We start from the raw sequence: 22,997 nt of genomic DNA, 5'->3' as shown, positions 1-22,997 counted from the left end.
CCAACAAATTTTCAAGGGAAAGGAGCTACCCTCATAGAAAACCACAGTATAAGTGATTATTATAAGAAGTACAAAAGATCTCCCAATACTGATTCTACATAAACTTATATCAATACTCAAAGAGAATTTAAATATCAGCAAATATCTATTTTTTCATGTAAAGGAAAATTTAATGGACATTTGCAGGCAAAAGACACAAAGCAGGTTGGTGAAACTCAAGCCTCCTGACTTAAGCCTCAATCCTCATCCTCAATAGTAATTTGTTGAAATAAGATTGGTGGTATGTGCCAAGTATTTGGGGGTTTTTGTTAAAGAAGATTTAGACTATTGAAGTTTGACATATTTCCCATTTTTATTAGTGAATTATTGTTTTATATAAAACTTGTTAATAAAGTTGGAATTTCACATTACTAATATCACTGTATATCCTGATTTGCCTTCCACACTAGCAAAAAGATTATTAGTAATGCCAACTTTACCCCTCCAAATGTCCCCATTTTCATAATAAATTAGTTTGATTACCTCACTCCCAAATATTATGTTTGCTCTAAAACTTGTTGAATAGCTTTACTAACCAACTAAAACTTCTGATAACAAATCATTTTGATGAGTGTGAACTGTCTCCCATTCAATTTGCTTTGTAACATCAATATCCTTCCTTAAAATCTAGTCATGTTCTGCAAACTATGAGTTACAAAAAACAAAGTGATTGATGACCCTGATGTTAGAGAATGCCTTCATTTGAGCTAACTGATCTGCAGAATTTACATTAGAAAACATTAGGACAACTGGCCAGGATTACTCATTCTGCCTCTGGTCCAGAGGTTCAATATTTCTTCAGGACTACTGAAAAGAAGGGTCTATTGGCCATATTCTAACTGCAAAAATGTATTTATGATTAGATGCAGAGGGTTCTGGTAAAGGAACTCTGTGCATGAAATGTAAGCAGATGAACACCTATGAAAAGTAGGAAAGGAGAACTGGGAGGATCATCCTTCATGGTGCATTATGTGTGATCATTTTATCGTGGAGGTCAGGAGAAATTGTCCTCTGTGAAATTAAATTATGATTTGTTGTATTACTGTTTCCGAGTTCAGCTTTCAAAATGCATCAGTTTTCTGGGTCCCATGTTTACTAAATTTGAGGAGGCAAAAACTGTTCCCAATCCACCATACCTCCTTCTCTTTATTTGATACAAATAACTTTAGCAGCCTATATACACATGGTGTGTGTATTAGTATTCACTTGCTGTTACATCAAATCACCACATATTTATCAGTTTAAGCAATATAAATATGTTATCTTACAGTTCTATAGGTCAGAAGACCTATACAGATTTCACTGGACTAAAATCAGTGTCAGTAGGGCTATATTTATTTCTGGAGCCTCTCGCAGATAATCCATTTTCCTGCTTTTTCCAAATTCGATGTGAAACACATTCCTTGGTTCATGGCCCTCCTCCTCTCTTCAAAGCAAGCCTGCAGTGGATTAAATCCTTTCCATATTGTATTGATATCTCTCAGACCATTCTTCTGTAGTCACATCTCCCTCTGACCAGTTAGGAAAGATTCTCTGCTTTCAAGGTTTCATGTGATCAGATTGGGCCCACCCAGATAATGCAAGATAATTTTCCCATCTCAAGGTCCGAAACCTTAGTTACAGCTGCACAATGGCTTTTGAAACAGAGGTTAACATACTCACAGGTTCTGGGGATTAGAATGTGGACATCTTTATGGGGCCATTGTTCTGGCTATCACAGAATTAAACCAAGTCAAATAGTCTAGATAGAAGTCCTGCCTTCAATGGTATGGGAAAAATTGCATCTCCTGTTCATTTTATAAAATAATATTAAATGTTGCCATAACTTCATTGGGCTAATCCCCAGAATTGCTGCACCCGAGCTATCGGCTAGTAGGTATATTTTCCTGGGTGCAGAATTACTTAATCAATAAGAATATTAAACTGGGATATGAAATGAAAACTGAAATATATGCCCTTCTCAAAAAAAATGTTTTAAAAAAATTCCCTCAAACATTTGATAACATGTTTTACGGAATTATAGAATATTAGAGATGGGTATTTAACCACAGAAATTATATAACACAAACTCATTTTAAACATGTAAAAAGAAAAACCAAGGGAGATGATATAACTTACTCGACAAAAGTTACAAAATGGAGTAATTCATAACAGAGTAGGAATTAGAACCAAGGTAACCTAAGTCTTAGAAAGGGTTCCTAAATTCCTACATACTTTTTTTCGGTTGGGCAAATCAATTTATCAGTACTAAACTAATTATATAAGGTAATGTTTCAAATCTGAATATTTCCTTTAGATCCCTAAATTAAGTCATTAACCTGGGACAGAGAAGTGCTGTGTGTGTGTGTGTGTGTGTGTGTGTGTGTGTGTGTGTGTGTGTGTGTCTGTCTGTATGTATGTATGTGTGTGTCTTCAGTATTATTTTTGCATTAAATAAAATCCAAGTCAGAGCCACAATGAAATACACCCATCTGTCTCCTATTGATTTGTGACTCATCCTAGATCATATTAGGATTTTATTGCTCAATAAACAACACTAAAATTGAAGTTTATTGGAACTGTGATGGTTGGACATTTCCAATCTGTGTGTGGAAGACCCAAGCCAATACCAAACTAATATGTTAGATGAAACAATTAAAAAGAAATTAATTCTGGTAAATGATCATTGATTCTGATGGGAGCCAAGAGTTTAGACATACAGATAAATTTATCTCCTTTCTGTCTTATTAGTAATCCATTCTAACTTTCTATCTCATGGTAATTCAAGTTTATATCTTACTTTTCACTAATATATGACTAAAATGCATATATTTAAGTCAAACATGATCAGATTCCATAAATCACTGAAACAAACACATAGAGAACTCTCTAAAGATTAATTCCATCCCAACTGCTAGATGATTTTACATTGAAATCTTAAAGTGTCATTATGTCATTCGTCCAAAAGTCAATGTGTGATAGTTAATATGACCCTACAAGCTATTTTATTTCTAAAAACAAGAGATAGTTTGCCAGGAACAAAAAAATGGGGTGGGGGTGGGAAGCATAAGATAAAATACATTAAGAGTGGTTCCAATAAGAGGACTGAAAAAGCAAGAAACAGGTCTGAGAAAAAAAAACCATCTGGAAAAAGAAAGAAGACTATTTAAATCTGTGTGGATTTAGTTAAATCAGTACAGTAGAGATGAATAAAAATTAAACAAGATGCACAGAAAAAGAAAATCCAGATTTAAAAGTCTAAAAGAAAAAATAGGAATAAGATCCTAAAAACAACTATAAAGTACCAAGAACAGAAACACCATGATTACTCAAAACAGAATTCATTTTGTTTGCAATTAACAATTGTTAGATTGCATTCTAATTCTGGTAATATTGTAAAGAAAAAAAACCCTTTATTGTGCTTAGTCTCAGCCCTCCAGCATGATTATAAATACTCTCTTGTGCCCAAGAATAAGAAATAATGGCCAAGACTAATGAAGCTATAGATTTCTTTTTGCACATTATTCCTTTTTAAAAATATGTATCAACTCTATTGGGACTCTTTTTTTAAATTTAATTTTATTTATTTACTTTTATACAGAAGGTTCTTATTAGTTACCTATTTTATACATATTGGTGTATATGTGTCAATCCCAATCTCCCAATTCATCCCACCACCACCACCACCCAACCCCGCTTTCCCCCCTTGGTGTCCATACGTTTGTTCTCTACATCTGTGTCTCTATTTCTTCCTTGCAGACTGGTTCATCTGTACCATTTTTCTAGATTCCACATATATGCATTAATATATGGTATTTTTCTCTTCCTGACTTACTTCACTCTGTATGACAGTCTCTAGGTCCATCCAGGTCTCTACAAATGACCCCATTTCATTGCTTTTTAATGGCTAAGTAATATTGCCTTGTATATATGTACCACATCTTCTTTATCCATTTGTCTGTCCATGGGCATTTAGGTTGCTTCCATGATCTGGCTATTGTAAATAGTGCTGCAATGAACACTGGGGTGCATGTGTCCTTTTGAATTATAGTTTTCTCAGGGTATATGCCCAGTAGTGGGATTGCTGGGTCGTATGGTAGTTCTATTTTTAGTTTTTTAAGGAACCTCCATGCTGTTTTCCACAGTGGCTGTATCAATTTACATTCCCACCAACAGCGCAAGAGGGTTCCCTTTTCTCCACAACATTTCCAGCACTTGTTGTTTGTAGCTTTTCTGATAATGCCCATTCTAACTCGTGTGAGGTGATACCTCATTGTAGTTTTGATTTGCATTTCTCTAAAAATTAGTGATGTTGAGCAGCTTTTCATGTGCCTCTTGGCCATCTGTATGTCTTCTTTGGAGAAATGTCTATTTAGGTCTTCTGTCCATTTTTTGATGGGGTTCTTTGCTTTTTTAATATTGAGCGGCATGAGCTATTTATATATTTTGCAGATTAATCCTTTCTCCATTGATTCGTTTGCAAATCTTTTCTCCCATTCTGAGGGTTGTCTTTTCATCTTGTTTATAGTTTGCTGTGCAAAAGCTTTTAAGTTTCATTAGGTTCCACTTGTTTATTTTTTTGTTTTTATTTCCATTTCTCTAGGAGGTGGGTCAAAAAAGATCTTGCTGTGATTTATGTCAAAGAGTGTTCTTCTTATGTTTTCCTCTAAGAGTTTTATAGTGTCCATTTTTATATTTAGGTCTTTAATCCATTTTGAGTTTATTTTTGTGTATGGTGTTAGGGAGTGTTCTAATTTCATTCTTTTACATGTAGCTGTCCAGTTTTCCCAGCACCACTTATTGAAGAGGCTGTCTTTTCTCCATTGTATATCCTTGCCTCCTTTGTCATAGATTAGTTGACCATAGTGCGTGGGTTTATCTCTGGGCTTTCTATCTTGTTCCACTGATCTATATTTCTGTTTTTGTGCCAATACCATATTGTCTTGATTACTGTAGCTTTGTAGTATAGCCTGAAGTCAGGGAGTCTGATTCCTCCAGCTCTGTTTTTTTCCCCTCAAGATTGCTTTGGCTACTCAGGGTCTTCTGTGTCTCCATACATATTTTAAGATTTTTTGTTCTAGTTCTGTAAAAAATGCCATTAGTAATTTGATAGGGATTGCACTGAATCTGTAGATTGCTTTGGGCACTACAGTCATTTTCACAATACTGATTCTTCCAATCCAGGAGCATGGTATATCTCTCCATCTCTTTGTGTCATCTTTGATTTCTTTCATCAATGTCTTATAGTTTTCTGAGTATAGGTTTTTACCTCCTTAGGTAGGTTTATTCCTAGGTATTTTATTCTTTTTGTTGGAATGGTGAATGAGATTGTTTCCTTAATTTCTCTTTCTGATCTTTTGTTGTTAGTGTATCAGTATGCAAGAGATTTCTGTACATTAATTTTTTATCCTGCTCCTTTACCATATTCATTGATTAGCTCTAGTAGTTTTCTGGTGGTATCTTTAGGGTTATCTATGCCTAGTATCATGTCATTTGCAAACAGTGACAGTTTTACTTCTTCTTTTCCAATTTGAATTCCTTTTATTTCTTTTTCTTCTCTGATTGCCAAGGCTAGGACTTCCAAAACCATGTTGAATAATAGTGGCAAAGTGGACATCCTTGTCTTGTTCCTGTCTTAGAGGAAATGCTTTCAGTTTCTCACCTTTGAGAATGATGTTTGCTGTGGGTCTGTCATATACAGCCTTTATTATGTTGAAGTTGTTTCCCTCTATGCCCACTTTCTGGAGAGTTTTTATCATAAATGGGTGTTGAATTTTGTCAAAAGCTTTTTCTGTATCTATTGAGATGATCATATGGTTTTTATTCTTTGTTAATATGGTGTATCACATTGATTGATTTGCATATATTGAAGAAGCCTTGCATTACTGGGATAAACTCCACTTGATCATGGTGTATGATCCTTTTAATGTGTTGTTGAATTCTGTTTGCTAATATTTTGTTTAGGATTTTTGCATCTATATTCATCAGTGATATTGGTCTGTAATTTTTTTTCTAGTATCTTTGTCTGGTTTTCATATCAGGGTGATGGTGGCCTCATAGAATGAGTTTGGGAGTGTTCCTTCCTCTGCAAGTTTTTGGAAGAGTTTGAGAAGGATGGGTGTTAGGTCTTCTCTAAATGTTTGATAGAATTCACCTGTGAAGCCATCTGGTCCTGGACTTTTGTTTGTTGAAAGATTTTTAATCACAGTTTCAATTTCATTACTTGTGATTGGTCTGTTCATATTTTCTATTTCTTCCTGGTTCAGTCTTGGAAGGTTATACCTGTCTAAAAATGTGTCCATTTCTTCCAGGTTGTCCATTTTATTGACAAAGAGTTGCTTTTAGTAGTCTCCTATGATGTTTTGTATTTCTGCGGTGTCCACTGTAACTTCTCCTTCTTCATTTCTAATTTCACTGATTTGAGTTCTCTCCCTCTTTTTCTTGATGAGTCTGGAATCAATTTTACCTTCTCAAAGAATCAGCCTTTAATTTTATTGATCTTTGCTACTATTTTCTTTGTTTCTATTTCACTTATTTATGCTCTGATCTTTATGACTTCTTTCCTTTTACTAACATTGGGTTTTGTTTGTTCTTCTTTCTCTAGTTCCTTTAGGTGTAAGGTTAGATTGTTTATTTGAGATTTTTCTTGTTTCTTGAGGTACGATTGTATTGCTATAAACTTCCCTCTTAGAACTGCTTTTGCTGCATCCCATAGGTTTTGGATCGTCGTGTTTTCATTGTCATTTGTCTCTAGGTATTTTCTGATTTCCTCTTTGATTTCCTCAGTGATCTCTTGTTTATTTAGTAACGTATCATTTAGCAGCGATATGTTTGTGATTTTTACATTTTTTTCCCTATAGTTTATTTCTAATCTCATAGTGTTGTGGTCAGAAAAAGATGCTGGATATGATTTCAATTTTCTTAAATTTACCAAGGCTTGATTTGTGACCCAAGATGTGTGCCCTTAACAAGAAAATGTAATCTGATCTTTTTGGGTGGCATGTCCTATAAATATGAATTGAATCTATCTGTTCTACTGTGTCATTTAAAGCTTGTGTTTCCTTATTACTTTTCTGTCTGGATGATCTGTCATTTGGTGTAAGTGAGGTGTTAAATTCCCCAACTATTATTATGTTACTGTTGATTTCCTCTTTTATAGCTGTTAGCATTTACCTTATGTATTGAGGTGCTCCTATGTTGGGTGCATCGATATTTACAATTGTTATATCTTCTTCTTGGTTTGATCCCTTGATCATTATGTAGTGTCCTTCCTTGTCTCTTGTAACATTGTTTAGTTTAAAGTCTATTTTATCTGATATGAGTATTGCTACTCCAGCTTTCTTTTGATTTTCATTTGCATGAAATATCTTTTTCCATCCTCTCACTTTCAGTCTGTATGTGTCCCTAGGTCTGAAGTCAGATTATAGACAGCATATACATGGCTGTTTTTTTGCATCCATTCAGTGACCCTGTTATCTTTTGGTTGGAGCATTTAATCCATTCACATTTAAGGTAATTATTGATATGTATGTTCCTATTACCATTTTGCTAATTGTTTTTGGTTTGTTTTTGTAGGTCCTTTCCTTGTCTTGTGTTTCCCACTCAGAGAAGTTCCTTTAGCATTTGTTGTAGAGCTGGTTTGGTGGTGCTGAATTCTCTTAGCTTTTGCTTGTCTGTAAAGCTTTTGATTTCTCTGTCAAATCTGAATGAGATCCTTGCTGGGTAGAGTAACCTTGGTTGTAGGTTCTTCCCTTTCATCACTTTAAATATATCATGCCACTCCCTTCTGGCTTGTAGAGTTTCTGCTGAGAAATCCACTGTTAACCTTATGGGAGTTCCCTTGTATGTTATCTGTTGTTTTTCCCTTGTCACTTTTAATAATTTTTCTTTGTCTTTAATTTTTGTCAATTTGATTACTATGTGTTTCAGCATGTTTCTCCTTGGGTTTATACTGCCTGGAACTCTCTACGCTTCCTGGACTTGGGTGGCTACTTCCTTTCCCATGTTAGCGAAGTTTTTGACCATAATCTCTTCAAATATTTTCTTGGTCCTTTCTCTCTTCTCCTTCTGGGACCCCTATAATGTTAATGTTGGTGTGTCTAATGTTGTCCCTGAGGTCTCTTAGGCTGTCTTCATTTCTTTTCATTCTTTTTTTTTTTCAATCCACAAGCATTTATTTACAATTCTGAAAACTTCCACATAATTAAAAATGGGACAGGGCTTCCCTGGTGGTGCAGTGGTTGAGAGTCCGCCTGCCGATGCAGGGGACACGGTTCGTGCCCCGGTCCGGGAAGATCCCACATGCCACGGAGCGGCTAGGCCCGTGAGCCATGGCCACTTTGCCTGCGCGTCTGGAGCCTGTGCTCCACAATGGGAGAGGCCACAACAGTGAGAGGCCCGCATATCGCAAAAAAAAAAAAAAAAGCGACAATAGTAGTAAATTACTATTTGGATAAAGAAAAGATACAAGTTAGCACGACATAGTTTACAAACTTACAATTAGGCACATTCAATTTGGTGCTAAATCATAAAATATTCTTTTGCAATTATGAAAAATATCCAATAGGCAGATAATGGCCAAAAAGTACAAATGATACAAATATCTATAGACATGACAATGTACAAATTGTGACATAAATCTATCAGAAACTAGAAAATCTATGTTGGTCTTATAATTCCAGCTTGCTAAAAGATACAGGCTTTGGGTGGAAACAGAAAAAATGCCAGACCTGGCCATAACAGGGTTTCCAGAAAGTATGGGCACTAGCAAAGAGTAGGCCTCTGGATGGGAGTGGGTCCAACATGAGATAAAACAATGCCTTAATGGGTATGTAGTATGCTGGGATGGAAAATATAGGAACAAGGGATATTTGGAGAATCATACAGCTAAGTATTTGACACTAACAAAATCTACCAGTATCTGATAGGGCCTCAGGTACCATGCAAGGGTTTGAGGGATTCCAGTATTTAATTAAATCAAAATGTGACAATGGGAAGAATTAAGGACAGCCTCAGGGGTAGATGAACTGGGTATGTTACACCAAGACATGTCTCAGTTGACCTGTTGGGTTCAAAATGCAGGAAGTGGATATATGGGACAAGACAATACCCTAACAATAAGAATAAAGGTTTAGGGGCTTCCCTGGTGGTGCAGTGGTTGAGAGTCCTCCTGCCGATGCAGGGGACACGGGTTCATGCCCCGGTCCGGGAAGATCCCACATGCCATGGAGCGGCTCGGCCCGTGAGCCATGGCCGCTGAGCCTGCGCATCCAGAGCCTGTGCTCCGCTACGGGAGAGGCCACAACAGTGAGAGGCCCGCGTACCACCAAAAAAAAGAATAAAGGTTTAGGTCAGGATAGGGCTTGATGTTCCTAAGTGTTGAAATAGAGCTCTTTAGTTTCTTCCTCCTACATGTAAGATTCTTTCATAGGTTAAGATGATGCTGAGCCTGCAACCTAAAGTTAAATGGCTGGAACTAGGGAGAGAAAATAAGTTGCATAGGCTCGGAAGCAGGAAAACCCTAACTAAGGGTTTGCCTAAATAGAATTGAATGTTGGAACTGAATATTTTAATATATAAACATTTTACTGATACCAAAATTTGTCTTACCACACTTCCCCCAATCTCACACCACCCACCCTAACCTGCAGCAGCTATGGGTCCCTTGATTTCCATGGAAATATAGAGAAAAGAGACACTGATCTGGCTTGCAGGTATTTGGTAAGTTGTTAGCCTCACATCACATACTAGTATCATGTAAGTAGGCCATCTGAAATATGAAGCTTAGGGGAAAAACCTTGAAGAAAACTTAAAAGCTTAAGCCACATCTCTATACTACAACACCTTTCACAATCTCTTCTCAGATAAGCATCATCCCCATCAGTGAAAAAACTCGTATCTCATAATAGGAAAAACAGGCCTAAAAATTAAATGTGTGTCTTTGGAGGTCCCATCTATGGAATATCTTCCTGGTACTAGAAAAGTCCTCAGAAAGATCAATCTTTGCACCCCCGAAAGCTTACCACCAAGGAAAATGACTAGATCCATACATTTCCTCCCTCAAACCAGCTTACCTCACATATAAATCATTAGCAACTCAGCCCTTACTCACATTATCACAGTCACAAGAGTGGTTAGGGAGCAAAGCACTAACCAGGGGAACTAAAACAGAGGCAATCCAGGCCAAGTTGGGCTGATGGCAGATATCTGCTCCTTACTCTTGGGTGCATAATGCTACTCACCACAATGCCTTTTTCACAGACCCTTTTTAAAGTTTCTCCACAAAATCCAACAGGTCAAGTTAGTTCATGATGCTTCAAGATAAACAATCGTCAACAGAAAAACATGCAATATGTCTTACAATGTTGGAGTCCTTAAAAATATGACAAGGAAATAACCATGTAGATAAAACCAGAGCAAAAATCTGTATTCTACAAACATACCAGTGAATGCTATTAATAAGGTAATATGACATAAAACAAAATGAAAAATATATGTAAGACTGTTCTCTTTAGTGTACAGAATTCATGGCAGTTGCTGCACTATCTAGCTACTTAAATATATCTATAACTATCTGTTCTGGTAATACAAAATAAGGCCAAAGTATGTCAACTTGTTTCCCACAGTAACCAAAAAATCTACATGAATCTCTTTTCTCCTGTGCCCTTTCACCTTATCTGCTCCCAATTCTCCATGAATGTCCTCTTCTTTCTCTAATTATTCTCTTCTTCATTTTGCTTGGTCTTGCACACAAGCATGCAAGACAGAGAATCCTAGAGGTCCAAGATTCTAGAGTGGCTGCTTGCAAGGGCGAGGAGATTACAGTAACTGCCACACTGTATATACTTCTGTGCAAAGAAAAAGGGACAGTATTCAGAATGTCTCTCACATATAAAAGAGCTGGATGGCAGGATACCTGTGTGGCCCAAGGAACTAGAGGTAACAAAGTATGGGCAAAAGAATTGCAACCAAAGGCTGGAAGAGGAAAGGTTTGCAACCAACTCTGTCTCCTAGCTGTCTGGTATTTGCTTCCAATGGGCAGAGTCTATTTTGTGAAGCATCAAGCACTGAAAAGAAGACTCCTGCTGCTGGAAGTTGACAGAAAGTAACATCCATGAGGGTAAGAATGCAAGATCAAGGCTTGTCCTGCAGATGAGGTAGCCAGTCCTGTTTAAACCGTGGGTACAGTGGACACCAATAAGTCTGTCATTATCTTTATTTTCTTTCAAAAACCCATTAACAGCACATTGGAATTTAAAAATAGTGTCATCACCTGGCATCTGATGCCCAATTGTACAAATTCTTAAATAAGGAATAGTTTCTGGTAAGTCCTCTGGCTTATAATTGGGGCAAGTATATGTTAAGTCAATAATCAGCCCAAGTTCTTCATTCTGTTCTTGGATTTTGTTTAAAAAGATACAAGGGGGAAAACATTCTTCTGGAGCAAGATTCTTTTCAAAACTCTTTTTTAAAGGAACTTTGAAAGCAATGAAACGAGTCCCAGGCATCCGCTGTCCAACTGGGAGATAGTCTTTCCACCTTTCCAGGATGTGCTTTCCACCCTTCCTCTTAGCCGACGAACATCCAGAAAATCCGTGACCCTGACCACAGCGCTCGCGGGCATGATGCCACTGGCTCATGTGACCCCCAAGATGCCACCCACCCAATGCCAAGAGTGCCAAAGTCACCAACCCAGCGCCCCTGGTGCCAGAACAAGGCCCCGAACCACAGGCGCCTAGGCACAAGCCCACGCAGCTCGCGGACCTCCTTCTACTGCCTCTTTTCATTCTTTATTCTGTTCCACAGCCGTGAATTCCACCATTCTGTCTTCCAGGTCACTTATCCATTCTTCTGACTCAGTTATTCTGCTATTGGTTCCTTCTAGTGTAGTTTTCATTTCAGTTATTGTATTGTTCATCTCTGTTTGCTTGTTCTTTAATTCTTCTCGGTGTTTGTTCTTTAATTCTTCTAGGTCTTTGTTAAACATTTCTTTCATCTTCTCAATCTTTGCCTCCATTCTTTTTCCAAGGTCCTGGATCATCTTCACTATCATTATTCTGAATTCTTTTTCTCGAAGGTTGCCTATCTCCACTTTATTTAGTTGTTTTTCGGGAGTTTTATCTTGTTCCTTCATCTGGTACATAGTCCTCTGCCTTTTCATTTTGTTATCTTTCTGTGAATGTGGTTTTCGTTCCACAGGCTGCAGGACTGTAGTTCTTCTTGCTTCTGCTGTTTGTCCTCTGGTGGATGAGGCTATCTAAGAGGTTTGTGCCAGCTTCCTGATGGGAGGGACTGGTGGTGGGTAGAGCTGGGTGTTGCTTTTGTGGGCAGAGCTCAGTAAAACTTTAATCCACTTGTCAACTGATGGATGGACCTGAGTTCCCTCCCTATTGGTTGTCTGGCCTGAGGCAACCCAGCACTGGAGACTATGGGCTCTTTGGTGTGGCTAATGGCAGACTCCAAGAGGGCTCACGCCAAGGAGTACTTCCCAGAACTTCTGCTCAGTGTCCTTGTCCCCATGGTGAGCAACAGCCACCCCCCACCTCTGCAGGAGACCCTCCAACACTAACAGGTAGGTCTGGTTCAGTCTCCTATGGGGTCACTGCTCCTTCCCCCTTGGTCCTGATGTGCACATTACTTTGTGTGTGCCCTCTCAAGAGTGCAGTCTCTGTTTCCTCCAGTCCTGTTGAAGTCCTGCAATCAAATCCCGCTAGCCTTCAAAGTCTGATTCTCTAGGAATTCCTCCTCCCGTTGCCGGACCCCCAGGTTGGGAAGCCTGACATGGGTCTCAGAACCTTCACTCCAGAGGGTGGACTTCCGTGGTATAACTGTTCTCCAGTTTGTGAGTCACCCACCCAGCGGTTACAGGATTTGATTTTATTGTGATTGCACCCCTCCTACCATCTCATTGCGGCTTCTCCTTTGTCTTTGGATGTGCAGTATCTTTTCTGGTGAGTTCCAGCGTCTTCCTGTTGGTGACAGTTCAGCAGTTAGTTGTGATTCTCGTGCTCTTACAAGAGGATGTGAGTGCATGTCCTTCTACTCCACCATCTTGAAATAATCCCAACTCTGCTGGTACTTAATGAACCAAATATCTTTAAGACTTTTGCTAATTTGAATTAAAGTAATGTACTATGCCTTGCTGTACCTTCTGCTACAACTAATAAATAAACATCCATTGGTATTGTAAATCATTTAGTCAGCAGCCTAATTTCTGCATTCATTTCTAATTTTAAATCTACTTTTACTATTTCTCAACACATTATTAATAGAATAAGTCTGTCTTCAAAATTCCATTTGATATGTCCTTTCTATAATCAACCTTTTCATAGACCTCACTGGACAGTAAAGACGGAATCACTTTAATAAAAACATATTCTGATTTCACAAGTTCTCGCCTCTACTTGCCCACACAAAACCTCCATTTTTCCTTATAGTACTCCCTCTTACTACTGATAATGTAAATTCAAACTAGTGTACAAGCTATAGCTACCACATAGTGTCCTTCAAGTTCTTCAATGTTCTTTTACCCTTTTATCAGTCCTTTCAACCTTAGTTCCTTGAAGATGCTAAATTTAACCTATTTATAGAAAAGGTAATATCTTCTGATAATGGTTTTTATTTCTGTAATTGCTTACTTCCTTCTTCTTTATTTTCTTAGCATTTCCAGCTTCCTTTTCATCTTTTTTCTATGAGTTTACTGCCTCTCCTCTTTATCACTGCCTCTCTTCACTAAGTCTTTTTAAATGACTTCAGGTTCCAGTTCTGGTCATAATAAAGTACTTTCTACCCTTACAATGCCCTTGAATACAACTAAAACTCAGGAGACAGTTCATGGAATATCTATGTTAAGATTCTGAAAGGTAAATTGTAGCAAGTGGACTAGTAAAGGAAACCAGAACTCAAAGTGTCACTGAACCAGAAGTTAGTTTTTTCTTTCTCAAATATCTCCCAGCCTGAACTCAAAGGCAACACAAAAGCTGGAAATGCATACCAGGTAAAGACAGAAAGAATCTCAAGTGAAGCCCTATATTTCTTGTCAAAAGACAGAAAGGAAAAAAAAAAAAGGATACTAAGAGTGGAAAAAGGAGAGGGGGAAAAAACCCTGGATTTTTTGTTTCTTCCTTTCTCTCATAGCCCAACAACCAGGAAATCTCATGGCAATGCTAACAGTAATGGCAGCGGTTTCTGGACAAGCACAAACCACCACAAAGAGTAGAAATCCTTCTCTTAGACCAGTAGAACTGTGATCTCAAGAGCATCTGAAAAATCCCATTGCTTATTCCCATTTACATCTCCTCATGGCCTCAGATGCAGATACAGCTTCAAGAAGTGTATGACAAAGTAGGTAAACTAAAGTCCTGACTTTCTAGCCAGAAGACCAAGAAAAGGAGTACCTAGTGGCCAAAAGATGTAGGGGATATTAGGTGGAGAAAAACCTCAAGAAAGTGACTCTGTAAAATTATAGATGAATTCTTGGGCTCAGCCTTGAGTTATACCTGGGTGGAACTGACCCTAACGAGCACAACAAAGTTTTAAGAACATAACTATGGGATAAAATACTTCCCAGATCCAAGACTAGCCACAAGATAGCGAACAGATAGATGCAATTACCATTGAAAGATTTTGAAAAATAAACTGACATTGAACTAACAGTTTACAGAAGGTAGGTAAGGACTTGCAACCTGAACTTAGCTGGGTCAAATGCATGTTAAAATAAGAAGAAAACCAAAGTCTATATTCTCCAGAGGATTTAAACAAGATCCAGATTCACATAACAAAATTCAAAGTGTATAGAATACAATCCAAAATTATTCAATATATATACAAAGAATCAGGAAATTTCAATGTATGTCAAAGAAAAAGACAATCAGCACATACCAACCCCGAGACAACAAAGATATTGGAATTTTCAAAGACTTTAAACTTTAAAACAGCTATTATATCCATGCTCCAATAAATAAGAATGATCAGTCTTGAAATGAATGGGAAAACAGAATGTCTCATCATAGAAATAATAAGTATAAAAAAGAACCAAATGGAAATTTTGGAACTGAAACATAAAATAACCAAAATTTTTAAAAAATCGAATGGTTGGCAGACTGGAGATAACAGGGGAAAGAGTCAGGGGTAAAAAACAAGATATGGCTGGACACTAGAGTATTAAACTGATACCAAAATTGCAGTCAACGTATATTCTCATCTTGGTAACTGAGTCTTGGATGAAAGTAAAAAGGCAGTAACTAGCAGAGAACCAAAGCCAAAATTCATCTTGAATTCTCAAATTGCAAAGCTGTATCAACAGAAAAAAGGGTAGGAGTGGAGAGAGATATTGAGTACAAAGGGTAAGCACAAGGGAATTTGGGGAGGGTGATGAAATTGTTCTGTAGCTTGATGGTGATATTTACATGGCTCCAAGCATTTGGCAAAACTCATAGAACCGTACACCAAAACAAGTTTTACTGTATGTATATTCTAAAATAAGTATTGAGGAAAAACGATACTTGGACAATTCCCAGTTTTGGTAAATTAAACAATACCTTGATAACAAATCATGGTTAACAAATAAATAATAAGGGAAATTATAAAATATTATCAACTGAATAGTAATAAAAATACAAGATATCAAAATCTGTGAGATACAGCTAAAGCAGTATTTAGAGGAGTATATATAACTTTAAATATTTGTTTTAGAAAGGAAGATCTAAAATAAATTATCTAAGAAGCTAGAAGATGAAGAGCAAAATTGAAACTTAATAAGTAAAAGAAAGGAAATAATAAAGGTCAGAGCTGAAATCAATGTAATAGAATATGGACAAACAATAGAGAAAAATCAATGACACCTAAAGCTGGTTCTTTGAAAAGATTTATAAAATTGATAACCCTCTAGTTAGACTGATCAAAATTTGCACTTAAAATGGATACATTTTACTTGTGGTAAAATATAACTCAATACTGTTTTAAAAGAAAAAAACTTTACAAGAATTAAGCAATATATTGTTTGTAAATTGCACAGAGGTTCACCCCAGAATTGCTATACTAGGAGAAATAACCTTTTTTTTTTTTTTTACATCTTTATTGGAGTATAATTGCTTTACAATGTTTTGTTAGTTCCTGCTGTACAACAAAGTGAATCAGCTATATGTATACATACATGCCCATATCCTGTCCTCTTGAGCCTCCCTCCCACTCTCCCTATGCTACCCCTCTAGGTTGTCACAAAGCACCAAGCTGATCTCCCTATGCTATGCAGCTGCTTCCCACTAGCTATCTATTTTACATTTGGTAGTGTATATATGTCCATGCCACTCTCTTTGTCCCAGCTTACCCTTCCCCCTCCCCGTGTCCTCAAGTCCGTTCTCTGTATCTTTATTCCTGCCCTGCCACTAGGTTCATCAGTACCATTTTTTTAGATTCTATGTATATGCATTAGCATATGGTATTTGTTTTTCTCTTTCTGACTTACTTCACTCTGTATGACAGACTCTAGGTCCATCCACCTCACTATAAATAACCATTTTGTTCCTTTTTATGGTTGAGTAATACTCCATTGCACATATGTGCCACATCTTCTTTATCCATTCATCTTTTTTTTTTTTTTTTTTTGTGGTGCGCGGGCCCTCTCACTGCTGTGGCCTCTCCCGTTGCGGAGCACAGGCTCCGGACACGCAGGCTCAGCGGCCATGGCTCACGGGCCCAGCCACTCTGCGGCATGTGTGATATTCCCGGACCGGGGCACGAACCCATGTCCCCTGCATTGGCAGGCGGACTCTCAACCACTGTGCCACCAGGGAAGCCCTATCCATTCATCTCTTGATGTACATTTAGGTTGATTCCAAGTCCTGGCTTTTGTAAATAGTGTTGCAATGAATATTGTGGTACATGTCTTTTTGTGAATTATGGTTTTCTCAGAGTATATGCCCAGTAGTGGGATTGCTGGGTCATACAGTAGTTCTATTTTTAGTTTTTTAAGGAACCTCCATACTGTTCTCCACAGTGGCTGTATCAATTTACATTGCCACCAACAGTGCAGGAGTGTTCCCTTTTCTCTAGAAGGAGAAATAATCTTTAATTATTTCAACAGATACCAAAATTTTTTGGATAAAATTTAAAACTATTCCTGATTTTTAAAAATACCTTAAGAAATTAATGAATATTTTCTTAACATTATTAAAAAATATACTGCAAACTAAAATTCAGCCTTAAGATGGAGTGATGATATTCCAGATATATTAACATTCATTTTGCAAAATTTTATTCATCTTTCAAGATCCATCTCAGATATAACCTCCCAAATGATTTTTTTGGTACGTCTCTTGGCATTCCCCCAAGGATTTGCTATTATTTCTAAGATAATAATATCATCTTCTATTTTGATTTGTTCATTCTATTGTCTGTCTTCTAGATTAGAATATAAATCCCTTAAAACCTGAGGCTTTCTTTTTTCTTAATAATTTTGATTTCCAGAGTCTATAAAATAGTATCTAGCCTACATTAAGTGTTTAACACTTATCTCAGATTTTAAGACAAAAAGCATATATTATTTTACTTACTTTTATATCCTGAAAGGTAATAGCTACCCTTCCCATTTTAGAAGTGAGGATATATATCATTACAGAATTTTAATAAATTGCTCAAAGTTACTCAACAAAAAGGAAGAACTGCAACTCAGTTTTAGATACCTACACAAGTCAAATACTCTTACTTGAATAACACACTATTAGGTTCTACTGTTGCTGTAGCAAATTTCAAAAACTCAATGGCTTAAAATCACACAAATTTATCATTTTACAGTTGTGGAGGTCAGGGATTCAAAATGGACCCTGCTGTGGTAAAAATCAAGGTTTGGGCAGGGCTGCATTCCTTTCTGGAGACTGTAGCCTCCATTTTCTTGCCTTTTTCAGCTTCTAGAGGCTGCTCACATTCCTTGTCTTGTTTTCTTCTTCAGTTTCAAAGCCAGCAATTGCCTGTCAAGTCTTTCGCACAAAGCACCACTCTCTTGCCCCTCTTACACATTTAAGGACTTCTGTGATTACATTGGGACAACCCACAGAATCCAGAATAATCTCCCCACCTCAAAGTCAGATGAATAGTAGCTTTAATTCCCCTATTCTATGTAACTTAATATGTACACAGGTGTAGGGTATTAGAACATGGACTTCTTTAGGAAGACATTATTCTGCCTATCACATATACCTTCTTAACATGATCCAGTTAAACTTTATGAGTTAATGAGGAAAAATCTGAAATGTGGTAATAGTCCTGAAAATACATAATACTTTTAATATGTAATACCTCAGATTATAAACAGGTAAATAAAAAACATACCTATGGAAAATTCTTGAAAAAAATTGTATTTCCTAAACCACAATTTACATCTAAATTGATGGCTAAAAATAAACATTATTTTTTACAGGGTTATTACCAAATTAAGTGCAAAAAAGAAAACAAAGCAACAATGTTCTTTAATTTAAAATAAGCAATTGCTGAGGACAGACTACAATCTTAGCGGCTGTCAATCTATTCTCTGGAAACCCTAATAATTCACAAATTCTAGAGAGGTTAAAACTGAATGAGGATCACCTTTTCCCAATTTGCAGAGGGGAAAGTAAGTTATTTGGAGAACTAAATATTTTTTCCAATTTTACCTTTTCTCTCTTAAAAAATCTTATAAACCTTTGGGCACCACACTTCCTCTAGTAAGCACTAGCATACAACAAAACCACCGAATAATTAGAAAAGAATGTTTTTTAATAACAATAGTAAAATAATTACTACAAAGAGCAGAAGGTCTTCCTTAGTTTTATATCTTGTCTTTCTTATTTTGACATGTTTGTAAAGATTTTCTATGACATTTTGGGGAGAGAATTAAAAAGGCACTTATAATGGTTAGTTTTGTGCCTTTATACCCCTTTATATAAATAGTTACTATTCAGGCAGTTTAAAATTATATTATGTTATCAGAAATGCAAATATACATATGCAGTGGTAATTGTGCCATCTCTCTCCTTTTACATTCACACCATACCTATGTATCAGATTCCACACCATACTTATGTCAGATTTAATTTTCCCATATTCTGTAACTCCCACAGATAACACTTGATCTACTCAATGATACATAATTATATACATACATGGCTGTTACACGTTGCTAATAACATAAAAATAAATCTGTATGCTTTTCTCTATACACAAGTTTCCATATATACATCTGCATATATATGCATTTCCCTAATACAAGTTTCTCCTCTAAAAGTAAAATGTAGCCATTTGTCCAGGGATGAGCTTACTAATACCAGTAAGAGGAAAAGAAATAGAAAAAATAGTTAATATTCATCTGCTTTTGCTCAAAATAAAATATTACAGCAAAAAATATGTTTCAAATCCTGGTATTGTTGAAACAGATGCTTGGCACACTTCACAATTTATATAAGGATGGTCTAGAAAGGAAGAGGAAGGAGGAAATTTCCCACCCCTTGCAGTTCCAAGGAATTTGGGGTAAGATGTAGGAGGAGGGTAACACTTAGAAACTCCAGGGAAAGTACAGAGGTGGCCAAGAATACACAGGTACTAGCAAGGTGAGAGAGTAAACCTCTACAAGTTTGCACACTGACATTTCCAACCCAGCACCCGGGCATCAGAACTAAGGCAGTATTGCAAGGTGGGTAGACAGGTAAAACTGAAACAGTCCTTCTGTCTTTCCATGGCCTATGTGTAGAGACCAAGTCTTTGCATATGTGGAAAAAAGAACGGTAAAAAAATACTCCCTAGACCCAGAGAAAAGAGGCTATCTCTTGTGGGGACTTCAAGCTCAAAGACCAATGGTGCCAGAGCCCTGAGCTTCACCTGGAGGATTACATGTTTATCCAAATAGCTAAAAACAGTCAGCTGCAATGTAGCAGGAATCAGTCTGAGGAGCAGACCTACAAAGACTATCTAAAGAGCAACAGGATGCTCAGAGGGCTTCATCTTCTCTGCTGTCAAGTTGATGTCATCAGCCTTCCTTTCCATATATATACAAGCACTTCCTGGCAATGGAGCAAATCTAAAAAGACTGAGTGTTTTTCCTGAAGCATCTAAGAAAAGTTTGGGTTATACAGAAAGTCACTGACATTGTTGATTACAGTGATATCATAAAATGAAATTGAATTTCTTTCTGTTATCCAGTGGATTACAGCTCTCATGGAAAACCAGAGCAACTGCAGATGATTTTAAAACCTATATATTTATTTCATGTGAGAATTATTACAGTGTGAATAAACTGGGAGCCCCAGTTTGTTCACTGATTGTCTTGCTTGCAAGTCTGGACTTTTATATGCTTCCACATCTGTCACAATACTACCCACAGAGTAGACATTAATGCTTGAATAGAAGAAATACATATATCCTACCAGTATCCTTGTGGAGCTTTAGTCTAACAATGGTCCTCAACAAAGGCTGGTAACTTAGCTTCCTAGAAGGTACTGGAAATGTGAGGAAATGTTTTTGCTTTTCACAATGGCTAGGAAGTGCTACAACATTTAGTGAGTGGGAGCCAGGGTTGCTAAATGTCAAAAATTGAGAAGCAACATTCTGCACTTAAATAGAGCGCTGTCTCACCCAAATTGCCAGTAGAACTCCCACTGAGAAAAACTGAGAAATGGAGGCACTATAGTAAGAGATGTATGACAGACAAATTACAGAAAATACAGAGAACAAGAGAGAGACAAATAAATTACAGAAAACTCCTTTACTCACTAATGTACACTATTGCTAACTTTTGATCTATAAGCAAATGGCTCTCTTAAACTCACTTAAAAGCTCTAAGGAATGCTGCGGGGCATGGTGGGCAGTGGTGGCAGTGGTCACAGGGGAGAGAGGCAGAGATGAGCAGATGGTGGAGATGGTGAATGTGGCAGGTTAACTTCTTACCCTGTAAAAAAAAAAAACCTCTGGATAAAGATGGTAGCCTTCTGACTTTAGTGGAAACCAGGCGGAAGCTTTATAATAGGTTCATGTTTCTACATGGCAAAAGAAGGGTAAAAGTCATTAAGAGTATTTAAACTCACCCAGAAATTTCCATACTTTGAGCCAAAATGTACGTAGAAAGACTGTTGAGATCTTTTTATATTTCCTTTTTTTAAAACCATGTTTAAAACACATGAAGTAACTCTTCAAAATTTGAGACTGACATTTGCTTCAGAAGCTTCAATGTGACTGACTTCCCTCCCTCAGCTTTATATGCTCAACTACCAGCAGTATCAGGGGGTGTGAAAAATGACTCAGTTCTAAATAACATATTCTGGAGCTATGAACATTCTCTATTATGCTCATGAAGTATACACATTTTACTCTCTAATAAATATGAACCCACAGGAAAATAAAAAAGGAGTTTAATCTTACTTTCTCAACCAGCGTTGCCAATCAATTTTAGTAAATTATAAACAGAACAAACACTAAAAAAGAAACTAAAAGAGATTTTCATCCTCTGAACTAGGATAAAACAGCCATGTGCCTTTAGGTTCTTGTTTTCCTTATGGTTTCTTTAATTAGTCTTTATAATCCTGCACTGACCTTGAACTAGTTTTTTTCCTTTCTGAAAGGTGTTTGGTTGTATATGAAAAACAACTGCATCCACTACAAAAATAAATACTAACTCATGTAATGAAAACTTTAAAGAAACAGAGATGAAAGGAAATAAAAAGGTACATAAAAAGATATTGAACATATTTTGATCCCTGTTTTACATTTCCTCCTTGTTTTCTGTGGAGTTCATGCAGAATCTCAGAGAACATTAAGAAAAAGTGTTTGCATTCTCTCTGCATAGAAAAGTGGGAAATAGTAGAAGGCAAGACCAACTGGCTTGGAAGTCAGCTTAGTAACAAATGTGATTCTAACCAATTCAAATTCTGTCACTCAATTTGCTGTTTTAAAACTCATCTGAACTGAAAACTAATCTCCAGAACTGTATTAATAAAACTGACTAAAAGAAGAAGAAACAAATTATCAGTTTGGAGGTATTTGTCTTGTTTTGGTCACTTAATATTAAAATATATACAAAAAAATCACACACACACACACACAAACACAACCCACAAAGCCAATCTGTCCTCTTCACTTAGATAATATAAGAACCTTTGATTGTTCTATGTACAAAGATTAAAAAAAAAAAATCAGTGCCCAGTCTTTATATAGTGTCTACATTATATCCACCCTAAAAGCATTAAAGGCAGACTTCTTTCCAGAAAATCACAATCAATCAAATTTATTAACTTTTGCTTCTTCACATTTTATCTTTGAGAAAAGAACATGTTAAAATAAACCTTATCACTTAATAAAGAGTGTTGACATATGAGAAATCTGATCAACAGTGTTTCCTGCTGGAAATTTAAGGCTTAGAAAATTCCAAGATATTTATGAAGCCAAAACATTTATTTATATATTATCATTAGTCTTTCTCAAATGAACTAAGAAGTAAGTTTAGGAATTAGTGACAAAAGAAATGTTATTTTTATTTTGGTGAACCTTTGTTCCAGAAAATTAGTCTGTGCATTAACTCAAAGAGGGGAAAAATTTATTCTCTCCTGAATAACAGTCCAGAGCTGAGCTAAAGATAGGAGATGGGTGAATTCTCGTTAATCCAGGAACAATTCCATTTGCCACTGTCTGCATAATTTAGGTGGACACCGCCACTTCAGTCACTTTATAGCCCATGAAAGGAGAAAAAACAGACTGTAAATCATGTTCCCTTTTAAAAGACATTATTTGGAATTTACACACATCACACCACTAATATCCCATTGGGTGGGGTTTAGTCATATGCCCACACCTAGCTATAAGGAAGGCTAGAAAGAATAGTGTTGAGCCAAGCACCCATGTGGCCAGGTAAAGTTAGATGGTCAGTTATTTAAAGGAAGAAAGCAAGTTTGGATACAGGGGAATAATAACTGCCTCTACAGAACAGTGATTGCCTCCAGAAACTTGGAGTCTAGGGTAAG

At 36.8% G+C, this 22,997-nt stretch overlaps 1 protein-coding gene across 1 annotated transcript; it reads right to left on the bottom strand.

The window, feature by feature from the left end:
• Positions 1-11,027: 11,027 nt before the first annotated feature.
• On the bottom strand, positions 11,028-11,657 carry LOC115838987 (RNA/RNP complex-1-interacting phosphatase-like). The gene has a single exon (XM_060301400.1). The coding sequence runs from the start codon at positions 11,655-11,657 to the stop codon at positions 11,028-11,030; it is 630 nt and encodes a 209-aa protein (XP_060157383.1).
• Between the last annotated feature and the right edge of the window lie 11,340 nt (positions 11,658-22,997).

This window comes from Globicephala melas, chromosome 6 (genome assembly GCF_963455315.2).
Source record: "Globicephala melas chromosome 6, mGloMel1.2, whole genome shotgun sequence".
Classification (NCBI taxonomy): domain Eukaryota; kingdom Metazoa; phylum Chordata; class Mammalia; order Artiodactyla; family Delphinidae; genus Globicephala; species Globicephala melas.
Note: the sequence above shows the minus strand (reverse complement) of the source record. Positions and strands in the feature narration are given on the sequence as shown.

Coding starts and splice junctions, on each gene's coding strand:
- LOC115838987 (XM_060301400.1), bottom strand. CDS start 11,657: ATGAGCCAGTGGCATCATGCCCGCGAGCGCTGTGGTCAGGGTCACGGA.